This window comes from Mchenga conophoros, linkage group LG20, assembly GCF_057382185.1.
Source record: "Mchenga conophoros isolate Kocher_MC1m ecotype Shallow Benthic linkage group LG20, M_conophoros_male_GT1.1, whole genome shotgun sequence".
NCBI classification, from domain to species: Eukaryota; Metazoa; Chordata; class Actinopteri; order Cichliformes; family Cichlidae; genus Mchenga; species Mchenga conophoros.
In genome coordinates, this window is record NC_140545.1 from 1,261,997 (window position 1) to 1,285,100 (window position 23,104).

At 44.4% G+C, this 23,104-nt stretch overlaps 1 protein-coding gene across 1 annotated transcript in view; it reads right to left on the minus strand.

The window, feature by feature from the left end:
* lgr6 (leucine-rich repeat containing G protein-coupled receptor 6) overlaps positions 1-23,104 on the minus strand; it is a 38,511-nt gene that overhangs the window by 9,743 nt on the left and 5,664 nt on the right. Inside the window, exons 2-6 of the mRNA XM_085259698.1 lie at positions 12,672-12,743; positions 6,840-6,911; positions 5,050-5,121; positions 1,826-2,041; positions 1,623-1,694 (exon numbers count right to left, since the gene is read on the minus strand). Of these exons, the coding sequence (XP_085115824.1) occupies positions 1,623-1,694; positions 1,826-2,041; positions 5,050-5,121; positions 6,840-6,911; positions 12,672-12,743 (504 nt within the window). The remainder of the gene's footprint in view (positions 1-1,622; positions 1,695-1,825; positions 2,042-5,049; positions 5,122-6,839; positions 6,912-12,671; positions 12,744-23,104) is intronic.

A 23,104-nucleotide genomic window follows, 5' to 3' on the forward strand; every position in this document is an offset into this window, starting at 1 on the left:
ACGAGTATGTACTTTGGTGTATTAAAATGTATGCCAGGGCATGTGTGCACTTAAGAGCCTCCTTTGAAGATTTCCAGCCATCAAGATCAAAGGATATCCTAAAGTCCTATTCAACTGGATTTGTTTTTATTCTGTTCAAGTAGCCAAATACCTTTGATGAAGAACTTTGAGAGATATATGTATGTATTTCCAGCAAATGTTGTGAAATGTTTGTCTGCCGGTGTCTGTTCTGTCTTGTTTGCATATGCTGTTGCATTTTCCTGCAGGCCTCTGGACGGCTCCTCGTAGTAATGATTTTATAATACACACTAGGGGTTGGGGAGGGTGGCGGCGATACAGATGGTCTCTCGTATTTCTCATAAGCAAAGCCGCTGTGAGAGATTAACCCATCATACCAGTGCGATCCCCACGTCAATGACACCTGTCATCTTATCCCGCCGAGTCATCGATCTCTACCCCACCGCTGACAGTCCAAACACTTTAACACGCACTATTCTGGTCCAGAGAGCTCCATCCCTCTTTTTCACAATCTCCAGTTTCCCTTCATCCCCTTAACCATTCCTCCTCCGCCTTACGCCGTGTTTCCTCACAGTTCCCAGAACTGATAATGACTTTCAATTTGAGCGTAAAGCTGTATTATTGCACAGGCAGACAGTACTCGCTTATGTGCACGCACGTGCATGTGCCCAGACACTCATAAAAAAGAAAGCCGTGCTTTTTTTATTTTTTTTAACACTTCAACAGGTTGTTAAGCAGCATGCCAGACAAAGTGTTTTCATCAGACCACCGTGAATTTTGCAGGAGACACTATTTCTTTTCTCTCCCCACCTCTTTCATGAAGCTGTGTCGGTTTTCTGCGGTTTCCATATTGGTGTGTGGTTAGGAGGTAGTAATTGAGGCGACGGCACGTACTCGCGAAAACTCTCTCCTGTAGTCTTTACTTGACCCTAACTCTGGCTAGCAACTGCTCATTCAAAACACCGCGATGATGCTTTAAAGGAATCAAAGACGACTTTTTTACCTTCACATTCCCGTCACTCATTCGTTGGTTGTGGTTTTGAGAAACGTTCAGGCGCTTCATGAAATTATCGGGGCATTAATCATTTTTATGACTTTACAATTTAGCACCACACTTCATTATTCTTTGGCGCACTTGTTTCATATGATTTGTAAAAACAAAATTTTTTTCAGGTGTTCCAAGTAACACCAACCAGCTTTACACACACACAAGCACACCTACACACTCACACACAATCAGGGCTTTAGTGAGGCACATAATGTGAGTCTTTTGGTTGTGTTACCTCCTTCAGGTTATATTTAGGGAGTTTTTCAAATATCTTGGGTTATACTGAGGCAATGTGATTGCTGTAAACACTACTATAGCAAATGAATGTTGATACTTGCTGATGCTTTGTAATCAAAAAGCCTGCAGTGGTGATTTTGGAAACAAGGAGGTGCTCATTTAGGCCAAAGAAATGCATTCCCTTCAGTGTGCGTGCATGCATGCGTGCGTGCGTGTCAGACTGTTAAAACGTCCTTTGTTATTTTTAATACTGTCCAACAGTGTGTGTGTGAGCACGGCTGTGTGTTTCAGTGAGAATGCATGAATGTTGGATACTCACAGTGTCTCCAGACTGTTTAAACCTTCAAAACATCTCGAGCCCATGCTCCTGATGTGGTTGTTATGGAGATGCCTGGAAAAACGACACAGACATTTTTCAAAAAATTGAAATTAATTTCATGAAAAAAAACAAAAACAATGCCACAGTATGTCGAAACATTATTTCAGCTCAGCGGAGGACAAATAACGCACAATGCAACTTACAGTACCACAAGGGCAGAGAGGTTGGTAAATGCGTAATCTGGGATGTGTGTGATTTGGTTGAGCGCCAGCGTCATGGCCTGCAGGGAGGGCAGAGAGTCAAGCGCCATCACTGGGATCTCCGTTAGGGAGTTGTCATCTAGCCACAGGTGTCTAAGGGAGCGGACGCCTCTGAAGGCCTCAGCCGGAACCACAGACAACAGGTTCGCGTCAAGACGCCTGCAGGGTGAGAGGAACTGAGCTTAACGAGATAATCACCAAGTCTGAGTACAGTATTCTTGCTCATGTGGATGCGTATCTGTGCTTCTGTGTGCATTAGTGGTTGTGTGTCACGGCACTGAAACGGTTTGGCTTACAGGAAGGTTATTATGAGAATTACACGTCCTTTATTCTGCTTCTTTCATCTTTACTGCAGCTTCTTAGAAGTTTCTCATTATGATTTATTCCCATGCTAAATACGCCACGAGAAGCTTCGCCAGCACAGACATGTGTGAAATGTAAGATGAGAAAATGACAGTTGCAAAAATGTGGAAATGATTGTGGTGAGTCTTTTATATTTGTGCTCTTTTTGTTGTGACACTCGCTGAGTGTCTGGAAAAGGTAGAAGACAGAAGGAAGCATTCTCAGCTTTTTTACTTTTTCCCAGTTTAGTCTCTGAAATTTCCACCAATCAAACGCTAATGCGACTTCTTACAGCCAATGAAGTGACAGCAAACACACACACACTCACACACTGCCACATGTGCACTTTCATCTTTTCAACTATAAAAAAAAACCTAACAAACCTTTGTTCCCCTCTGTGCTCTGAACCCACAGGCCATGAGTGTGGACACGCCGTCCGTGTACATTTACACACACACACACACACACACACACACTCTGCCGATCATGATGAATGATCCCCTCAGGGCGGAGTTGACAAGAGAGACCACTTCCTCCTGCTATTCTTCTTTCTTTGGCCCGTCACACTCACCCATTCATTTCCCTCCCTCCGGCCTCTCTCGCACTCGCGTTTTGTTTCTTATATCTTCATTGACGCACTCCCCAGCTGCTTTGAATCCCTTTTGCATCTCAGTCCTTAATTCTTGTTCATCTTTCAAACATCCCCTCCTTATCAATCTTCTGCCGAGGTTCTTTGATTCCTGCGCTCCAGTTCTCCTCGCCCCCTCGGAGGTTTTACCAAACAAAAAGCATCTTCAAAGTGAAATCTGAACTTGAACTCTGAACTCTGGGCTTGTCTGCCTGGGGGAAGTTTCCATCAGGAGAGCAACTGCATACACTGGCAGATGCTCACACACAGAGGCACCTAGCACCATATATGTAAATACTTCTGAATGTGTTTTCAGCGCACGTTTCTTTTTTTCTTTTTGCAGCGCTAAACATTTGCCCTTGTGCACCCCGTATCCTGCAACTGTGGACATTGTTTGTCCCTGAACCAAATCACAGGATGAAAGCTACAGAAGGTCTTTCTGCTTTCTCTGGGTTGTTCTCCGGGGTAAAATAATAATTCCTCCTTTTCGAGTGGACCTGCCAGGTCTGGTGAAGGTCCAGACAGAACCAGGAATGTTCCACAAAGGCTAATAAAGCAGACATTTCCTGTCCATCACATCAAAGTCTGACGTATGATTACCAGAGTAAGAAGCAGAGGCAGAAAGAGAAAAATCCTTTAAATGATCCTGGAGCTCTGGGTTACTGCTTCTGTTTGTTCAATTCTCCAGATGGACAAAATTTTATACAACCAGGATCTTTGGTGAAGGGGGGGGGGCTGTTTTACTGCCATGTAGTCCATTTTCCCTAAACCTGGTTACACTGATCTAAATCTGCCTGTGAAACTCATGAGTGTTGATAAGGCTACACTACTTAACCCTTTGGTAAGGACCCAAAACACATCTGTCTGCTTATGATGGCACAAGCAACAGCACTCACACTGTGCTGTAATTATCCTGCTCCAAGAGGCAAATTTCTTGAATCAATCTCGCTGCTGAGAACAGAATCGCTGTTTGAGATTAAGTCATGATTTATTTTGGATGAAAGCCTCCTTTAATACATTCATACCAATTTGAATCCATGTGACTCTTTCTTTTTACCTGGTGTGTTTTATGTCAGTGAGAGGCGCCGACAAGCTTCACTCTCCAAAGCCTTTCCAGTAATCTTTCTGTGCTCAGCTTATCATTACTGTAATGACAAGGTGCGTCTCTATACACTGGCTCTGTTTGTGTACTCTGTGTGTGTGTGCGCACGAGTGTGTGTGCATGTGTGTTTTTCATTACTTGTGACAATTTCTATCCGCTAAAAGAAAAAGATCTGTGAAGACCACACGCTCGTACACAAAGACACGCAGACATCATCATGACAGCAATTTGTTAATTCAGACAAGAGCAGTCTGCACTGATGTGTCTGCCAGAACAAAGTGTGTGTGTGTCTGTGTGTGTGTGTGCTGGCTGGGTGACTGTACTGAAGGGGTGCAGGCCTGCTTAATACCAGACAGGGGAAACGTTGTAGGTGGTAGAGGAGTTAGACATGCACGCCCCTCCTGTGTTACAACCCCAGCAATTTTGGTGTGTGTGTGTGTGTGTGTGTGTGTGTGTGTGTGTGTGTGTGTGTGTGTGTGTGTGAGTGTGTCTTTGCGATGAAGGAAAAGGCTTTATGGATATTTGCAAGGAATTAATAATTTGGAAAGTGGAGACGTGGAGTACATGTGGAGGGCAATGTTTGAAGAGTGGGGTACCGGTGAGCAATTGCAGATGAGGTGGTCCACACATGCACACACACGCATGCACACTGACACACACATACACTGACCCTGCAGATTAGACAATTAGGTCACCAAACACTCTCATTAGCCAGGGGGATAGCAGTGTGGGTGGTGGGAGAAGAACAGGGGAGTAGGAGTAGAGGAGGAAGAGAGGGGGAACTGATGGAAAATGGGGTTGTTTCACAGCTCATTGGAGATGCTCTCGCTGGCCTGCAGTGTCTGCTGTTTCCCTCATGGCTTCCAGATGCTACCATGCACTGCACTGACACAATCAGGCTGTGACTTCTTCCATTAAGCAGCACAGCAGCACTGAGCGCACAACTATTGCAGCCACCATTTGGATATGGTCTGTCATTTGTCAGCAGTGCTCCTATACCTGCATTGTGGTTATTAGTGAAATGCGTAGGTGGCCAGTGTTTCATTCACTGCTGGATGAGAAGATGAGTGCAATGTGTATAAGACGGAGACTCACAAGGACAGGAGGTTGGGTAGGTCCCAAGGAGCATCATCAGGAAGTCTCTCCAGCTGGTTGTTCTGTAGCATCCTACAAGGCACACACACATTACACAGCTATATGTATCATGTCTATACTTCATGAAGTTTTCGTACTGGATGTGTGTGCACATGCGAGAGCGAGAGTGCAACGGGCAGGACAAAAATTTCATAGTGAGGGAAATCTGACACAAGAAGGAAAGGGCCAGTGAAAGCTTGAAGAGAAGCAGAGAATGAAGGGTAGAGCAAAAGAGAAAGAGCCTCCCTGGGTGGGCTGCTGATGTCATTCTCAAAAGATTGGAGCAAAAATGGGGAGGAAGTGGGAAGCAAACAATAGACCTCTCTCTTTACTCACCCTCCCTTGCTTTTTCTATCTATCTCACACTATTTCTTCAGTTTTATTGTGACAAGTCCACTTAAACAGGCTCATAAAGCCTCCGGTGTGTCACATAGACCCAGGGGGTCAATGTGCCACGGTAGTCTGTCTCTGTGAATGCTTCGTGTCTTGTGTGATAGGAATCATATATCGTATTTCCACTGTTGAGAAATGCTTCTTTTTTTCCTCCCCCGCCAGTATGATATGAAGTATAATATGAAGTATAATTAAAACATTTCCTTGCGCATGTGTTTATTTATTTAGCTGTAAATGAAGGATGGAGCATAGCGCATGTAATAGCATAGTTTTCACATTTATTTATATAACTTTTCTGTTTTTATATATTTTCCTGTTTCAAAGAATTTCCCAATGGGGAGGATTCCTGTTCAACCTCTGCGAGTGTGGTGTGCCTGTGAGAGTCAGCAGGGATCTTGTGGTTAACCTAGACAAGGTCAGCAGTATTTTCATGTCTAACACAGGGAGACCTTCACCGTTATGTTAAGAAATTAAATGGATAGTTCAGTTACCGTGAGGTCAAAGAGATCCTCCAAAGTTTTCCTTTTGCGTTGTAGTGTCGAGTGTATATGACACAGTGTATTTCCCACTATCGTTCATTGCGGTTGGCTCGTTCTGTTTCGGTGAGTTTCACGGCACAAGGTGAAAGAAGATCAACTGGTGTGCCTGGTAATTCTCTAGATTCCCTCAAATTACAAACCACAAGTTTGCTAGCTGAGTTTATATTCTGTGGAACTGCCGCTCTGACTTTTCTCAGCCAAGGTCCAAAAGGAGTTGAGGGGGTTGGCAAAGCTCATGAAAATCTCCTTAAAATCCTTGTCCTGCGCTAACTAGAAATATGGCTGCAACTCATTAGATCCTGCGCTCACAAGTCAAAAGGTGCTCTGAGTTTTGTGGCTGCTTTGCACTTTTTTTATGATTTAATACTTTGCAGCAGCTCTAACAGTTGGTGGCCATGAACACAGTTTGAGAAGTGTGGTGTTAAGAGAACAGCTTTGAATGGAGTCCTTGGTCAATTATTTGTCACTTTCTGTAATCTCAGTGGGTGGTGTGACTGGGAGGTCCCTGCAATACACCTGTAAGGGTATGTGTGTGTGTGTGTGTGTGTGTGTGTGTGTGTGTGTGTGTGTGTGTGTGTGTGTGTGTCCTCGCAAGTGAAACAGTGCTTGTTTAGAAATAAAGGTGCTGCAAGCAGTGCATGTCTCCCCCAATCTCATAAAATTTAACTGCAGTTAATGATGCATGGCTTGTGTGTTTCATTCAAGGTAGGGCAAGTTCCCTTTCAAAGGATAGAGTGGGATAAACCCACAGTGGCGGTTTAGGCATGGGGATTAAACCAGGGCTGTGGTATAGGTGAGAGGGTGGAGGAAGTTACTTACAGAACTTTCAGGTTGTGTAGACCTTGGAAGGCGAGGCCTGAGATATACCTCAGCTGATTCCCTGAGATACGCCTAAAAGAGAAACAAGCAAAATTATAAAAGTGAAAAATCGAAATACAATCATAGACACAAAAAAAGTTACAAGTCTCAAGAGAAGAGCTTTCTTTACGTTCATTTACGTATTTTATTCGATACTTTTTGGATGAGGCTGTGATGTGACTTCATCCCAGACTGCTTTGGGGTTATTGTTGGGGCAGTATGCAAATAAGAATTTTCTATTCCCTTCAGTGTGGTTGCTATTGGCCCGAGGCACACCCTGAAACCTTAACCAATTCTGGGAGCGCCGATGAGTGAGTAAAGACTGAATTGAATGAGACTGGGTCAACAAGTGCACCGCATAAGTATATGTGTGGATGTGAGTGTGTTTATGTGCGTGTTTGTATAGTAAGGTGTATACTATATGTGTGCGCACAAACACATGTGTGCAGCGAGACATTGCGTGCGCTAATTTCCATGTCCTTGAGGGTAAATCGGCCTATTCTAAAGGGGCCTCGAGGACAGCGGGGAGAGAAACCACACGCATTCACACAAGCAATCCAATCAGTTTGTTTATCAAACACAGCACCTAATGGTCATTTGTGAGTGTGTGTATAAGATGTCCAAATAAATAACATTCAGTCCAGCAGAATAACTCTCAAGGTCACAAGCTGGAAGCGCAGTTTAAACACAGATTTGGGCTTCACAACTCAAGACCACCCACTTTTATTAAACACACACACAAGACGTTATATGTTACTCATTGGAGCCCTCCTCCACCTCACACAATTGCTCTACAGGTGATGTTTGCCTGACATTTCAGCTTAATGCTAAGCAGCCTGCTTCTGGAAAAGCTGTACCAACAGTGCCAGGATGCTAAATTATTGATAGAGTGTGCTGTCTGCCTTCCCAAGCCACTAGCATCCAGATGGTAAATGGTCGAGGGCTCCCGTCAAACTCCCTCTGACATCTGACGCTCATGTCAACATGTCTGTGTTGTATTACTGTGCAGTGGCAAACCACACAGCTCCACCCACGCCTGCCAAATCTCACACTCGGCTCAGTTTATAACTTTTACAGATCTCGTATTTATCAACAGAAACACACACATCGGCTCGCTAGAACACAAAGCGAGCCGATCACTATCCAAGCTATTGTGGTGCCATTTAGTCAAACCACAGTCAAAACTTATTCACATAGACATAAACAGTGCCGTATGAAATCTCAATATAGATTTCCCAAAAATGACAGACGTATGACAGACAGTTATTTCTTTGAGCATTCAACTCAATGACACTCCCAATATTTATCCGTAATTTCAAGAAAAACTGGTTCAGTTTCCCCTTGATTGAATTTTAATGTCTCTCCAGGGACAATAAATACCATTCTGAGTTTCCGCAGATGCACAATCTGGTCAACAGGGATATTTTTAGGTCGATTTCCAGAGATGCATTTAAGTTTCTGAAATAAAAACGCCTTCAGTGCCTTGTTTTGGCTAGTCTTTAATATATAGTATACTTATTTATATATGTATGCATTGAAAGGCTTTGATGCAGCAGCAAGAGAAATAAGTGATTTTTCAATGTGGACGATGACGGATGCCAGCGATTCTACATTTTAGAAAACAAACACTGTAGTTAGGGTATTTTGTGCACGTCCCACTGCCAGTGCAGCCATTCTCTATTCAACTGTAGCCAACACAGCAATAAAGCAGAATCGTGTTTTTCTTGCCGACGTCATTTATCAAATGAATAATTACGTCGATGGCGAGGATGGATGCTGAAAAGGGAAAGAAATGCTCAGACGTTCCTGATAGACATCAGCAGAACATCGGCAGTAGCCGCTGACCAACTGTTTCCATTAAATCAGAGTGTGTATTTATGTGTGTGTAAATGATCGTACGTTTGAGTGAATGTTCCACACTTTGCCTCCTAGTCGTTCCACATCAATCTCCGTCTAATGAAAGGCGCCTTGCTCATGTCAAACCGCGGCTCCAACTGTTTCTTCTTTCTTCTTTCGTTCTTTTAATTTGATTTGAGGATTGTTACAATTGCTCTTGGCCTCTGTGCTGCACAGATAAAAATTCCACCTCAACTATAAAATGATTCATAGGTAACATAGCAGAAGCCAGTGGAGACGGGTGTTGCTGGTAACAGAGGTGAGACCACCCTCCTATTTGGGCCGATCAGAGAGGGATTCGCTGAAGCACATCCACCGCTGATTGTTCTATGTATCATCTCGTTCTATTGCCTCAAAATAATAAACAAGACGACAGATTAAAGACCTCGGGAACAAAGACGGCATCATATTTTGGCACACTATCTCGGGTAGTGATAGTCATAGTGGTAGCAGGACCAGGGTAGGTGATAGGAGTTGATGATGAAAGGGGAGACAGAGGAGATAAACGGGTCTTATCAGCGAGAGGGCGAATTGTGCGTGGGTGTTTTATGTAAGTGCTTAGTACGCGCATGTTTTACAACCTTGGCCCGTCAAAAGAAATGTGAGCACATGACCTTTGACTTGACATCGAGGTCAACCACTTAACCTGCCATTAACCTCTGAAATTGAGGGAGTAAAATGCAGACACGTGGAGCGTCAGCCTTTGAATGTGGTTGTTTGTGGGCAGCACATGAACCATTCTGGCAACACTAAGAGGAAAAGTTTGAATTGGTCTATATTAGATAGTCTTGGCTGGGTGCTGCACCTGGAACATCAAGCCAGCCAACGCTTTGACCTCTTAACCCTCCCCCATGTCATATTCCCGGCCTATCAGCAGACAATCTTATCGCCAAGAGAAAGACAAGCAGGGCATCGTTGGCCTCCACTCACCACCTCTCTACTCTTGCATTTGGATTTCATATCTCACATGTGATAGTTGGAGTCAGAGGGCTGCGATATGACTGGATCCAATCAAGAGTGTCAGAAGATAAGACGAGCATATTCCGTGCACATTAAGTTAAGATGTAGGCCAAAAGAGGCAAAGTCACCAATGATGGGAAGTCAGATTATTCCACCTGTCAGGCCACTTGAAGTGGTGTCAGATCACCTCTATAATTACGAGGTGTTAGATAGCTGCAGATAATGATAAGGTGAGTAGGAGACACGACGCAAGTGGCTGATTATGAAGTTAAAGGCAAAAGCAGAGTGAAATATGAGATCAGGAGCTACAAACAGGGATGGACTTTGATAATGATGATGGGCTGGAAGCGGTGGTTTTCAGAAAGAAACATCTTCGAGGGCAGTCTCACTCCAAGCCGTCCTCTGGTAGCTCCAAGTTACCGCTTCATGAGAAAATGGCTTTTTTAGAGCAAAACTTTTAAAAAAGAGGGCGTGTCTTTGATATGACGGCCAGATAAGAAACCAGTTTAGGAGTCTGTATCCAAGCATGGGCATCGCTGCCCTCTCATTAATCCACAGACACGCAGTCGCCTCTCTTCAAGCTTCGTCTGACTGACAGTTGTGTGCATGTTTTTGTGTTTAAATTAAGACCCAAATTCACTGATCAAAGTGCTGAATGAAGGCTTAATAAGAGGGATCTGAGATCAATAGAAATAAGGACTTACAGGCAGGGAAAGGGCTGGAGGGAGGGATGGTTGTGCTCACATCTTATTATCAATATTAATGGTGCAGTGACTCAAAGGAAGGTTTAGCCCAGTAAGATTAGCTACCTTTGTGAGTTAATTTGATCACCTCGTTTTAGGTTCAAAGGGATTAGCTGTTATTCACTTTGAAGCTACAGAGGTGAGAACTGAGCAAAGAGATAAGAGGTGGGATGACACAGTTTGTGTCCAAATAGAGATAATCTGTACCCTCACCTTCCTGTAGCGTAGCACAGGATAAATGTTGAAACTCTTGCCATCAGCAAATTTGTTTTAGTTTGTGAAAATGTGACGTGAGAGCAGAAAAAATGTCAAAGGCAGAGACTACACGGCCTGCAGTGAAGTGAAGATGGGGGGGACTGTGAAAATGAATTCAGTGGGAGGGAGACAGAGTAAGGGAGGGCGGGCGGCGAAGCAGAGCCCAACATCAAACAATTTATCACTCTGCCAGTCACAACACGCCTGCCCCTTGCCTCTCCCTGCTACCAAACAGTTCTCGAGACCCACATCAAAAGCTGTCTCTCTCAAACCAATCATGTTTGTGTTGAGAGCGTTGATTTGTTTTTCTGAGCTTTCTAAGTGTAGCACAACCTGTTATCGCTTTGTCTCTTTAAACCATTTCAGGCAGAGATGAATATTTTTAAAAAGCACTTTTCCTGCCCTTGAAATGTCACGATCGTCTCAGAACATCTCCTGAAATGGTCACAGGGCTGGAAAAAAAATTGGCTTCAGGGAAGGAACATACTCCTTGGAAGAATTACAAAGCAACAAAAAGTCTCCATAAAGTGTCAGAACTTGATAGCTATGCAGACGAAGCAAGATCAATGGGCCTGTAAAACACTGGGATGGTTGTTCCTGGACAAACACTACAGATGGAGCTGTGTCCAAGGCCCCGCTTCAACCCCCACCCCTGCCATTTCCCCCCACCCGATGCAGGCAAATGTCAGCTTCAGTGCTCAGCACCACCCTGAACTGCGTGGTTTTCGTTATTACGCCGACAGCAATATCTGACCTGTAACGTTTTACAACCACAAAAGTTCAGATCAGCAATGCAATAAGCTGCAATAAATCAAAGTGGTCGATTCGATATTCCGGCTTTTAAAGTGTCACATAATTTCCCTTCGTTCTGCTCTTCGGACACAGTTGGACGGCAACTCAAAGGAAATGTAGCGACCGCCCGGCTAACCTTGTTGCTTTCATCATCGTTAGCTCATGCCTCACAGGCTGCAGCTGTGCAAATTAGCAAAGAAAACAGCAGACTGTCCAAACACCCGATGAAGACACACACATGCGCACACACAAAGTTTGCAGGATTCAGAGGTGAAATAATCACGTGAACGCTGACATACAAGCATAAGCTCCCTCGAACTCAAACACACTACACTCTTACGCACATTCACGCCCTGAGGGCAAGTCTGTAGGCAGCTTTTGTCAAACGGAGACGGAATTCTGCTGGGTGGTTGGAGTAGTCAGATCCGATATCGGCGAGGTTGACTGAGAACGTGTTCAAAAAAGTTTTGCAAACTTGCTGCGCCTTGTATTCTTTTAACAGCCCTGTGAGACTGAAACCAATACTACTTCTTTTTTACCTTGAAAGCGCCGGCCAGATTTCCTCTGTAGCATATGCTATGGTAGTCGAAAACATTTAGACTTCTTATAGTCTAACATATTGTTTGTTTAGTTTCATTTGATCAAATAAAGCTGTATTTATTACCAGCCAAGAGACGTATGTGAAAGATATTCCAATGAATCCATACTTAATTCTATTTGCATTATTTGTTGTCCCAGGGCTATCCTAAAAGTCTCCCATCGTGTGTGTTTATCTTGGCGAGGACACTTGTCTACGAGCGAACTGTTTCTGCTGATCTGTCCAGCTGAACCGAATTCAAGGAGGGCAAGAAAGCAGAGGCTTGGATGCCGAGCACAGAACCTGCGCTTTAAAGACCATATATTTGATCTCTGAGTGAATATCAGGTTCGCCTCAGCTCTCCCTTTTGTGCAGCCATCCCAGGATATACTAGCATATTGCTTCAGGCACTTTCTTGGTAGGGGAGATCAGAGGCGGGCCAGAATCATCAACCTCATCTCTGGCGTCTGTGGGTATCAGCGGTTCAAGGAATTACTGGTTCTCGTCATGCACGAGTTGTGACAGTGCAGGTTCATTAAGTGAGCGTGAGTTGAATGATTGTGCACTCACAGTTCTGATAGCAGGTGCAGTCGGTGGAAGGCCCTGGGCTGGATCTCGCTGATGTTGTTCATGCTCAGATCCCTAGAGAGAGAGAGAAACGGGGAAAATCAAAGAGTCAGTCAATGCGTGCCTTTTTAATGTTCTTTGAAAACGCTCAGAGACGTAAAATTATAAATGTTTCGGATGCCTTTTTCATATGGAAATCCATCCTCGCGAGCAGGGAGTAGTACACAGAGAGAGGTTACAGGGTTAGGTAGAGAGGTTGGAGAACTGAAGGGAGGAGAGGGAGATGCAGAGGAGAATTTTCCCCAATGAATCATTGTTGGGCAGCTGTAATTTCCTCCTCGTCCCAGTGACTCTTTCTCTTTTCCAGATGTCTCACTCTGCTTTCTCTCAGATCTGACCCCTCGGTCCCCCCTTCCTATCTATCTCGTTCTCCTTCCCGTTCTCAGTCTCTTGGCTTCTTTCTTCTTCCTCAGGTTTCTCCTGAGACCACCTCCTTCCCCCTTTGTTCATTGCTTTAACACAGGCACACTCCATTTCTTTGATTCTTCGACACACACTCTGACGTGAGAGGGTGTGTTGAGGGGTGAGTGTTGACGCAGCTGCGTTGTGGTGAAAGAGGGAGAGGTGAAGGATGCTCAGACTCGTGCGTGCACACACACACACACATTAAACACACACACTTTTTCACATCTTTTTTTAACACTCGGGGACAGCCTATGTGTCAGCCTCTGGTAGAAAACATATATAACCTTTTAACTCGGTCATGTAAGGTCATCTCTTTGATTAGCACGGGGAAAGCAAGAAGGTTTTACATCACCTCTGCTTTGCTTTCACAGCCCTTGGGGTCTTGCATGAGCCTTCAGGAGTGAGACTTGAATTTGCGTGTCTCTGTGTGTGTATGACACTAACATTGCTCATAAAGCCAGACCACCAGGCTAGCGAGTGTAAACTCTGTTCTCAGAAGCCCTTTGCAGTTGGGAGTTTTGACACACTGCCTGTTTGTTTGTCAAGTCAGCCAAGCTGACAGGGGGCTGGACAGATCTGTCCTCAGGCGTGATCTATATCCAACTTCAGGGAGATATGGAAAAAAACTGTGCTTGGTTCAAAAAATGTGGGTATTTGAGTAGCCTGTCATAATTAGCAGACGAGTCAAATTCAGTATAACAAAAATCTGGTACACCGTCAAGGATAACACACAGCATAAGCTCCATGTGTCACGTGTAATGAGGGGGTGTGTTCTTACCAAGCGATGAGCTTGCAACGTTAGCAGGGTGCCATGAAACAGGTCAGATCATTGCAGAGCCTTTTCTACAGCATCTGCTGACAATTAATATTTTCCTAAGAAAGTATAATAAAGGCACGAATGTAAACTCTTGGGGGGTCTGACAGCAGAGAGAGGTGTTCAAGGTGTTATTCAAGGACCTTCCAGTGTGACATTCTGTAGGGATTTCGATATTTTGGTTTCACTGTTGCATTGATGTTACTGACCTACTCTTAGTAGTTACTTGTCTTTCATGCTTATAAAATAATGAGCAAGGCCTGTGTTGTTGTTTTACTGCTTGTTTGGTATGCTTGGTAATGCATACTGACAGCTCAAAGTAATAGCCTAAGGTAGCACTCGGCCTATAAAGGAGGATAAGAAGGAGACTTCAAGCTAAAGTAAATAATGCGGGTATGAAAACATTCAATAATGGTTTGTCAAATGTTTACAGAGGAATGTGATATTTATTCATGTTTGTGTAATCTAAACTGTGTTTGCTTATAATGAAAACCGGGCACCTGTAAATACAAGGCTAGTCCAAGGCTGCATACCTCCAGCAAGAGTGAGAATTTCCCCCATCACGGATCCAGAACTATATCACAAATATGTATATATATGACACACTATGTCACTATGTTTCCAGATTTTTTCTTATCTATTTGTAAAGATGGATATAAAGATGAACTCATGTTTCTTAGTAGTATATTAGCCTTCCAAACATGTCCTGGATCCAGATTTAGACTTCAGATCAACTCCAAAAGTTGATCATTACGAGCTGAGCCAAATGCAAATCCGTCCGTAACATTTTGAGTAATCCTGTTGATAAACAGACTGACAAACTAAACCCGTCACATAACCTCCGTGGTAGGAGGGACGGGGTAAATATGGTGCCATTTCATGTTTATTGGATCACTTATTCAATCTTCAATTTTTATTAAAAAAGTCAGAATAACAAATAACAGACTAAAGAAATGAGCAAACAAATTACTGCATACAGTAAACACAGTGTGTGAGTGCCAGTGAGGTTTTAATATAACACAGGTTGTCTGTAATCCAGTCCTGGGCTCCTTGATCACAGTGTTATCAGTAGACCAAGACAGATCATACCAACTGTGATGATGAGCGAGATGATGGTCTTACAAATCTTGTGGCTTAGAGTAGCTGTGCTCTTCCTTAGGGATCAACCAACTTTCAATCACTGATTTAGCTATAAGTCATATAAACAGTTCTTGAAAAGTGAACTGGAAGAAGGTTTGTGAAAAGGTTAGTAATCCTAAGCCCGACAGCAAACCCACCCAAAAAAATACAAACCAAGAAAAGAAGGGTTAGAGAATAGTTTAGTCAAAGCTTAGGTGTAAGAGTCATTAAAATGTTGCAGAGAAGGAGTTCTAAATATCCACTACGCAAAAAAACTTCAAAGATGTTGAAAATGAAGGAATTTTGCACCGACAGGCTGACCGTTGTGCAAAAGACATGCAAGAATTTTGAGACAACTTTTGCTCCCTCACTCAAACTTTTCAGTCATGTTCATTTCCCTTCATGAACATATGCTTTTGTTAGTCTTGTGTTTTTGTTTGTGCGTGGCTGCTGCGCAAAGAAGGGGACTCAGAGTTGAGATACGCCACTAAAAGAGTGACTGAGAATCTGAGTGATAAGGAGAAGTGAGAGATCCATACCTCAGAGACGTGGCATATAGGTGATGTTTAGCTTGACACAATAAAAGATCGTTTCCACTGGTCTACAGCTAAACTGTTGATCGTTTTGTCAGGAAACATTTTTAAAAGTTCATTTTCCTATCAGTGTTTTCCAAATATGCCAAATTTCAATGTCAGACTTTAGCTTTTCAGGGTATTTCAGAAAAGCCAACAGTTTCCATCTTTGGCACAGTATCTGCTCAATAATTCTGAAATAAATACAACTATAATACATTACTGCTTGATTAGAGTCTGAGGTCAATATAAGTGACAACAAAGTTGCCATGGAGATGACGCAGCAAGCAAGCAGTAACGCAGTAATCAAGACTGGGTGACATCACGTATGACACAGGAAGCGCAGGGGAGGGGGCGCGTGAACAAGACACGTGCACACTTTAATCCGATTCATCTTCTGGGCGCTAATTTTCTGCAGAGGGAGAATATTTATTGGGACACTGTGGAGGGATTGTTAAAGGGGAGCAACACGCAGACACGCAGACATACACACCCAGCTTCTGGGGATGCGCCCACAGATGGAGACAACTCTCCGTTATCTGGTCCTGATTAAAGAAGCCATAAACAAACGTTGTGTGAAGTCCATAACAGCGGCCTCGCTCAGACAGAATAAACACACAGCAACGGAGAGAGAAAATGTTTAAAAATAAAGACACACACACCGGTGAGTCATGGGGAAAAGGTTGAATGCAGCTCGGCTCGCCTGCGCTCTCCAACAAGCTCGTTTGGGAAGCCGGAGAAAGAGCGAGAGAGAGACGTTTCTGCAGTGCAGGCCAAGGCCTCCGCTGACAACTTGACGTATCGTTGGAAGGCACTGTGCTATGGCTTGTTTTTAAAATCAAATAACAGCTGTGGCTTTTTTAAACCATGATAATTATGATTGATGACTACCACATGTGCATTGTGTCGGCTGGCGCTGTGACGTGCAGATATTTTCAGCGCAAGTAAACGGCCGCAAAAGTAATGAGAAAGACAGCGCTCAGAAGATTTTGCAGGCTGTGGGAGTTTCACAATTAGAACTGTCCCCGTTTTACTGGCATCTCTAATGTGTGTGTGTGCGTGTGTGTGCTCTGTGAAAGAGAGGGAGAAGTCTGTGTATCAGTATCTATGTGCGCAGGACAATATTATTTCCATTTATAGGTGGCTGCGGTGTGTGTGGTGAGATGTCTGTCGCTCATTTTCACACCCCTATTGTTTCCCATTCAGCCTGCACATGTGGTGGGTGCAGGCCCTGGTTGCACTTTCACCACATCATACATGGACTCTGCTGGGACCTGGAAAGGGATTGCTGTGAGTGTGTGTGTGTGTTGGGGGGGATAGCGTGGAGGTTTCTTTTCTTCATTTTTCATGTGAGTATTCAGCAGGGAAACGTTCTGCCCTATCTTGGCCATCACGGCGTCAGAGAAACAGCCTGATATTGCTCGCAGGAAAACACATCTTTCAGCTGACAGAGGCGCACAGGCCATTGCCTTTCCTTAGAACTCCTGTTGCTGAGTGACGAACTAAAGATTCCTCAGCGGCGCTGGGACGCATGCAGGAAAGCGGACGCGCGGAGACGCGCGCTCATCCGGCGCTCATCCGCAAACACACCCATAACATTTCTTTTTATCTCCTTTTTCTCTGACAAAGCCTGTGAGCTCTTCCTGTCTTCCCCCGGGGTGGGAACGGAACAGACGTGGATCTTCATGTGCACAGATGTGTGCATTTTTGCGTGTTTAAGCACGGTAACGTGTGGAACTGAGAAGGGAAAAGAAACGGATACATTTTCCATTTCTATTTCTCCATCGTTCCGCAGTTTGCAGACACACAATGTTCTCCGACTGATGTGTGTACGTGTAGGCTCGTCTGTGTGTGACTGTAAGGGAGGAGGAATTGGCATCGGAAGAAAGGTGAAGCACTATCTGACTGCTTTGTGCAGTGATTGGTAGAGTAACCATGGCAAGTCGCATGTCTTAAGGGAGGAACGGAAGCATGAAGAAGCAGGGGTACATTTCCATTCATCGGCCGTGGCCTTTTCAGTCCCTCCCTCACTCTCTCTTTCTCTCTTATGCCGCTCTATCCCTCACACTCGCTCTTTCTCTCCCCATCGCTGTTTCAGATTTCAACTCGAGCATGAGGTTACACTGTCCTGTAGCTAGAATAATGTGATTTATCATATTTCCACTTCCCCGTCAACAGAACTACTGAAGTATGTTATCGGCTCTGTGATCAAAGGCGGCGTGTGTGGGGGGGTGTGAATGTGCCCCTAGCCCCACTGTAACCAATTTCAAACTGGATGCATTTCTGACAAAAAGCTGGTGATTTAGCGCAGCAAAACAACTCGCCACATCATATGAAAATGCCGTTGTTTATTTTTAGGAACATAGACACCCACGCTACAGCCACAGGCACTCACACATACTCCAGGTGTGGGTTTTTTGTTGTTGCTGTTTTTGTGAGGAGGGTGATGGACCACCCTGGTGACTGAATATACCCTGAGATCAGGGCAGATATGATCAGTAGTCAGGTGCCTGTTTCTGGAAACATTGCTAAAATGTGTCAGTGAGAGAAAGAGAGCGTAAGCAGGGGGGTGATATGATATGATGCATTTCACATTGAGGCCATAGCTCCCCCCGCCCCAACCTCAAACAAAAAAAAGAAAGGGAAACCTGTATGAAAAGACTTGTGGTATGCTGCTGCTACTAAACCTTACAATTGCATACAAAATATTGAGAGATCTTTCACCTCCCAAAAAATCAGTTTAATCAGAGCCACACCATCATTATTTGTGCTTTCATCTCTTCCCGTTTGAATCATTGTAACAGTCTTTTTACTTGTTACAACAAAGCAGCTTTGGATCGCCTTCAGGCTGCAGCAACAGAAGATCGCATATCACTCCAGTTTTGCCTTCTCTTCAATGGTTGCCAGGAAATTTTAGGTTTCACTTTAAAATGTATTTTTAACTTTTATGACCCTACATGGTAAAGTTCCCCAGGATATCGCTGACCTGCTGAAACCTCATTCTTCTTCCTGAGCTCTTGGTTCTTCAGGTCAGAGGTCGCTACTGGTCCCATGTGCTCAGTTCAAAACTCGTGGGGATCAGGTTATTCAGGCAGTGGCACCAAGGTTGTGTAAATCTCTTTGCACTTTACAGAGTCCACCGACTCTTAAAAAGCGGCTGAAGTCAAGCTTTTAATTAGTTTCTTGTTTTACGTTGTATTTGATTGTTTTACGTTGTTTTCATATAGTTTTGCCTCTTGTTTTATTGTGAAGCACTTTGTGATTTTTATCTGTGAACCGTGCTTTATAAATACATTTTACCAACTTACACTCTGTGGTGTTTGTTTCGCTCTCGCTTCCTTTTCTAGTCTGTCTCTCTTTCTTTTTTGCCTCCCTGCCAATCCCAATCTCCCTCGCTCAGGTGGAAGTTCTTAGCAAACAAACAGCCAATAATGGCAGTAAGCGCTGCACCTTTGAAGGTGGCTTATATGTGAGGAACATTAGAGTAACAGAACCTTAGTGGAAATCAACAACCTAGAGTTCTGCCCTGAGGGCAGGAGTTGTGCATTAGGGCTGCTTGAGCCACACCTTGGCTGTCTTTCACAGCGATTAGAACTGTAATGTCTTCAGTTAGATTCAGTCTGATCCTCTCCGCTTAGTTCTTTGAAACAGTTAAGGCACGATGAAAGAGGATCTTTTATTCCACACAATGCAACTGGTAGTCAGTGCTTGGGCGCCGCCTTAAAGAGGGTCTAAATAGTTGTGTGCATTAGTGTGTGAGTGTGTGTGCATGTGTGTATTGTATGCAAGGGTGAGGTCTAAGTGTGTTTGCTTTTTTTCTGTCTGAATAGACTGACTGCTTTGGCATTCAGTTTCTCTCCCGGTCACACATGAGGTTGCACACACGCACACACACACACACACACACACACACACAGGGACACACACACACACACACACACACACCCAAGAGTCAGGAAGGAGGGCACAATGCTGTCCTCCCCTCCTCCTTTCTCTAAAGATGTGTTTTTTCTCCCTCTCTCCCAGACTTCCTGGGAGGGGTACACTGCCCTTTGTGTCCGAAGGCACTCTCTTTTTATCTTTCCCTCTCTTATTCTCTCATTCACGGGGGACAAAGAGCAAGAGGGCGAGGAGAAGTTTTTCACCTGGATGAGGAGGGCCATGGGGAGGACTCTGCAACAAAAGTGCAGAGAAACAGAGAAGGAGGGATGAAGAGAAAAGAGGAGATAATGAAACAGAAAAGGGAGATGCTTCAGTGTGTTGTGCTCTTTTCTGCTTGCTGCGGTTAAGAGGAGAATGACAGGCGGATGTCTGGGTGGAGAGAGTAGCTGTTTAGTCTGAGGCCATGTCATGGGAAACATACTCGTGCCCTCTGGGACTTCATTCAACCCCTGGTATACTGCACACGCACATAAACACGTGCGCATACACACTTCATGTGCGCTGCCTGCCCTCACACACACACACACCCTGTCATGAGATTGGGGGCGGGGGGGGGGTGTAAGGTCAAGCACTTCAGTAATGGAACAGGAAGTGTTGGAACAGTCGGCGCTACACAACATACAACTGCCTCCAACATGTGGACAGGAATGACAGGCAGCTGTTGTGTAGGCCAAAGCTTTGGAAGGCAGGAAGGCATTCACAGCCCCCCCCCCCCCCCCCCTCCACTAATGTGTTGTTTTGACATGTATATTTTGTCTAGTTTTCATGCGTGTTTGTCACATGATGTACTTTTTTTAATCAAAGCTATGAGTTTTTGCAGCATTAAAAGTTAATAGCATGCCAATGAACTCTTTAAAAAATAGTAAACGTGTGGAAAAGGGTAGCAAATTTTATCGCTTCCTGAATGGGTATCTCTTACAGAGGTGTCCTCCCCCCCTTCTGCATTCTGATTCAAGGCAGATTCGCAGCAGTGGACACAACAGTAAATGAAACCCGATGAGTATTAGTGTCAGGCTCTATTATGACTTCATTTGGTTGAATGGCAGAAACAGGAGGACACTGGATCTAGTTAGAAGGCTGCTCAAATCCACTGCTGGCCCAAAAAGCGCTCACAGATCCACGATCAGGTCATCTGCTCCATATATTAAAGAGTACCCACGGATAACATCTAGAACTCAACTTAGATCAGCGCGTGATGAAATCTTACCCCACACTGCTGAAGACATGTGGCTGCTGTTGGTTTAAAGAGATTTAGTTTGGCGTCTTGCCATTCATGTAAAAAGTCCAGATTTCCTCTTTTGCTCCTTCTCAGATATGTAATCGAGACTTGAGTAAGCCTGACAGAATTCCCCCCTCCCCTCTTCACAGCAGATGGAAAATTCACCTGTGAAGTCCAGGCTTAGGAAGAATAATGATGTAGTCTTACCAATAATTATGCAATCCTGCTGAGCTCACTGCTGTTTCTGCATTCAGATCAGTCAAACTAACCCTCAAATATTAGACGTCCTGAGAAAAGATTTCGTCGTTCTTTATCCCCCCCCATCATTAATCTCTCAAACTTCTGTTTTCTACATCCCTGCTTTAATTTCTTGTACATTCTTGTGCAATATCCCCCTTTGGCTATGCTACTGTATTTGTGTTTGTGAGCGTCTGTGTGTGTGTGCGCACATTTACATGTGTCTGTAAAAGCTGCTTTGTTCCCTTTAGTTAATACTCCAGTCTACCATTCAACCTTATCCCAACTAGCACTGTAGTGACATCTCTGCTCTGTGAGATTCTTTGATGCATTAACCATCATTAAGTGAGTATGTGCGTGTGCGCCACTATTGCTGCCTGTGTGTTTCCTTGTGTGCAATGCCCACATAGCAGAATTGTTATGGCCCCGATCTGGCCCACACAATGTGCTTACACATGGCCCACATACCGCAAAGAATGACGGCTCTTTGGTGGCACAGATCTGGTTTGCTAGAGATGGCTCACACATGGGCCAGTTGCAAACACACTGGTGGTCCTGTGCTGGCCCACATGTGGGCCACCTCTGGCCAACCTGATCTGGGCCACCAAAGGGCCGTCATTCTTTACGGTATGTGGGCCATGTGTAAGTTGTGTGCAGCCACGGACCAGTTTCAAGCACACTGCTGGCCCTGTGCTGGCCCTAGATGTCAGCTTAATCAAGCCATGTAATAACATGTGCCGGAACATAATAGTGCCAAAGTAACATGACGAAACTGTTCAGATTGTGAATGGACTGATTCTTATATAGCGCTTTTCTTCTCTCCCGGATTACTCAAAGTGCTCTATCCAACATGCCGCATTCACCCAATCACACACTTTCTCTACACCAAGTGCTTCCTAACTACATTCATACACAGACTGGCAAACTGGAGGAGCCAGGGATCGAACCACTAACCTTCCAATCAATAGGTGACCTGGTCTACCTCCTGAGCTACAGCCACCCGCTGGTAATGATGAGTAAACCGTCACTAGGTTTTGGATAAAGTGTGCACTCACAAACATGTCAAATCTGCATTTGAAACGTTGGCTACCACAGCAGTATAGTATCACAACATGGCATTTGGGTCTTCTAACTAAAATAGGAAAATAAAAACATAAATACTGCCATCATCGCCAGACCTGGCCCACATCTGGTTGACATACACCCTGCCATGACACCAGTCTGTCAGCAGTGCTAGCTTGATGCTAGATCCAGGGAAGACCTGTTTTCTATGGGCCCAGGCCACATACACCAAACCACAATTGGGCCAGATGTGGCATGCCATCACATAAATAGTGGTGTCATTGCCAGACCTGGCACACATCTGGTTGACATACACTCTGCCATTACACCGGTCAGTCAGAAGCGCCAGCTTGATGCCAGATCCGGGCCAGTCCTGTTTTCTATGGGCCTAGGCCACATAACCCAAACCACAATCGGGCCAGATGTGGTATGCCATTGCATGAACAGTGGCATCATTGCCAGGCCTGGCCCATATCTGGATGACATACGTCTTATCATGCCAGAAGTCAACCAGCAGTGCCGGCTTGATACCAGATCCGGGCCAGACCTGCTTACTATGTGGGTGGAGGGTCTTGTGAGTACGTGCAAGTGTGTGTGTGTGTGTGTGTGTATGTGTGTGTGTGTTGTTTGAAAGGGCATTAAGTATCATTAGCTCTTACTAGTCATCACCTGCACACTGCCAGCCCCACATGAGCCACTTTGCTCTGCAGGTCTGGCCAACGATCACAAAGATAGGCAGACAGACTTTGAGAGATATGTCATGCACACTCTGCTGTCATCACTCATGTAAACATTCTCCCCCATGTCTCATCACAGGATCTATTATTTTAGTTTCCTATTAAATAAAAAAACAAAGTTACAAACTTTTTTTATGGGGGTTTAAAATTTAAAAAAGAAAACTGTAAAAAATAAAATTAAATCCAACTTTCTGCACAATCCATCTGAGCATTTTTTACTCTAGGACATAATCAGGTTATCTTAGATGTTTTAATCAGAAAAACACAGT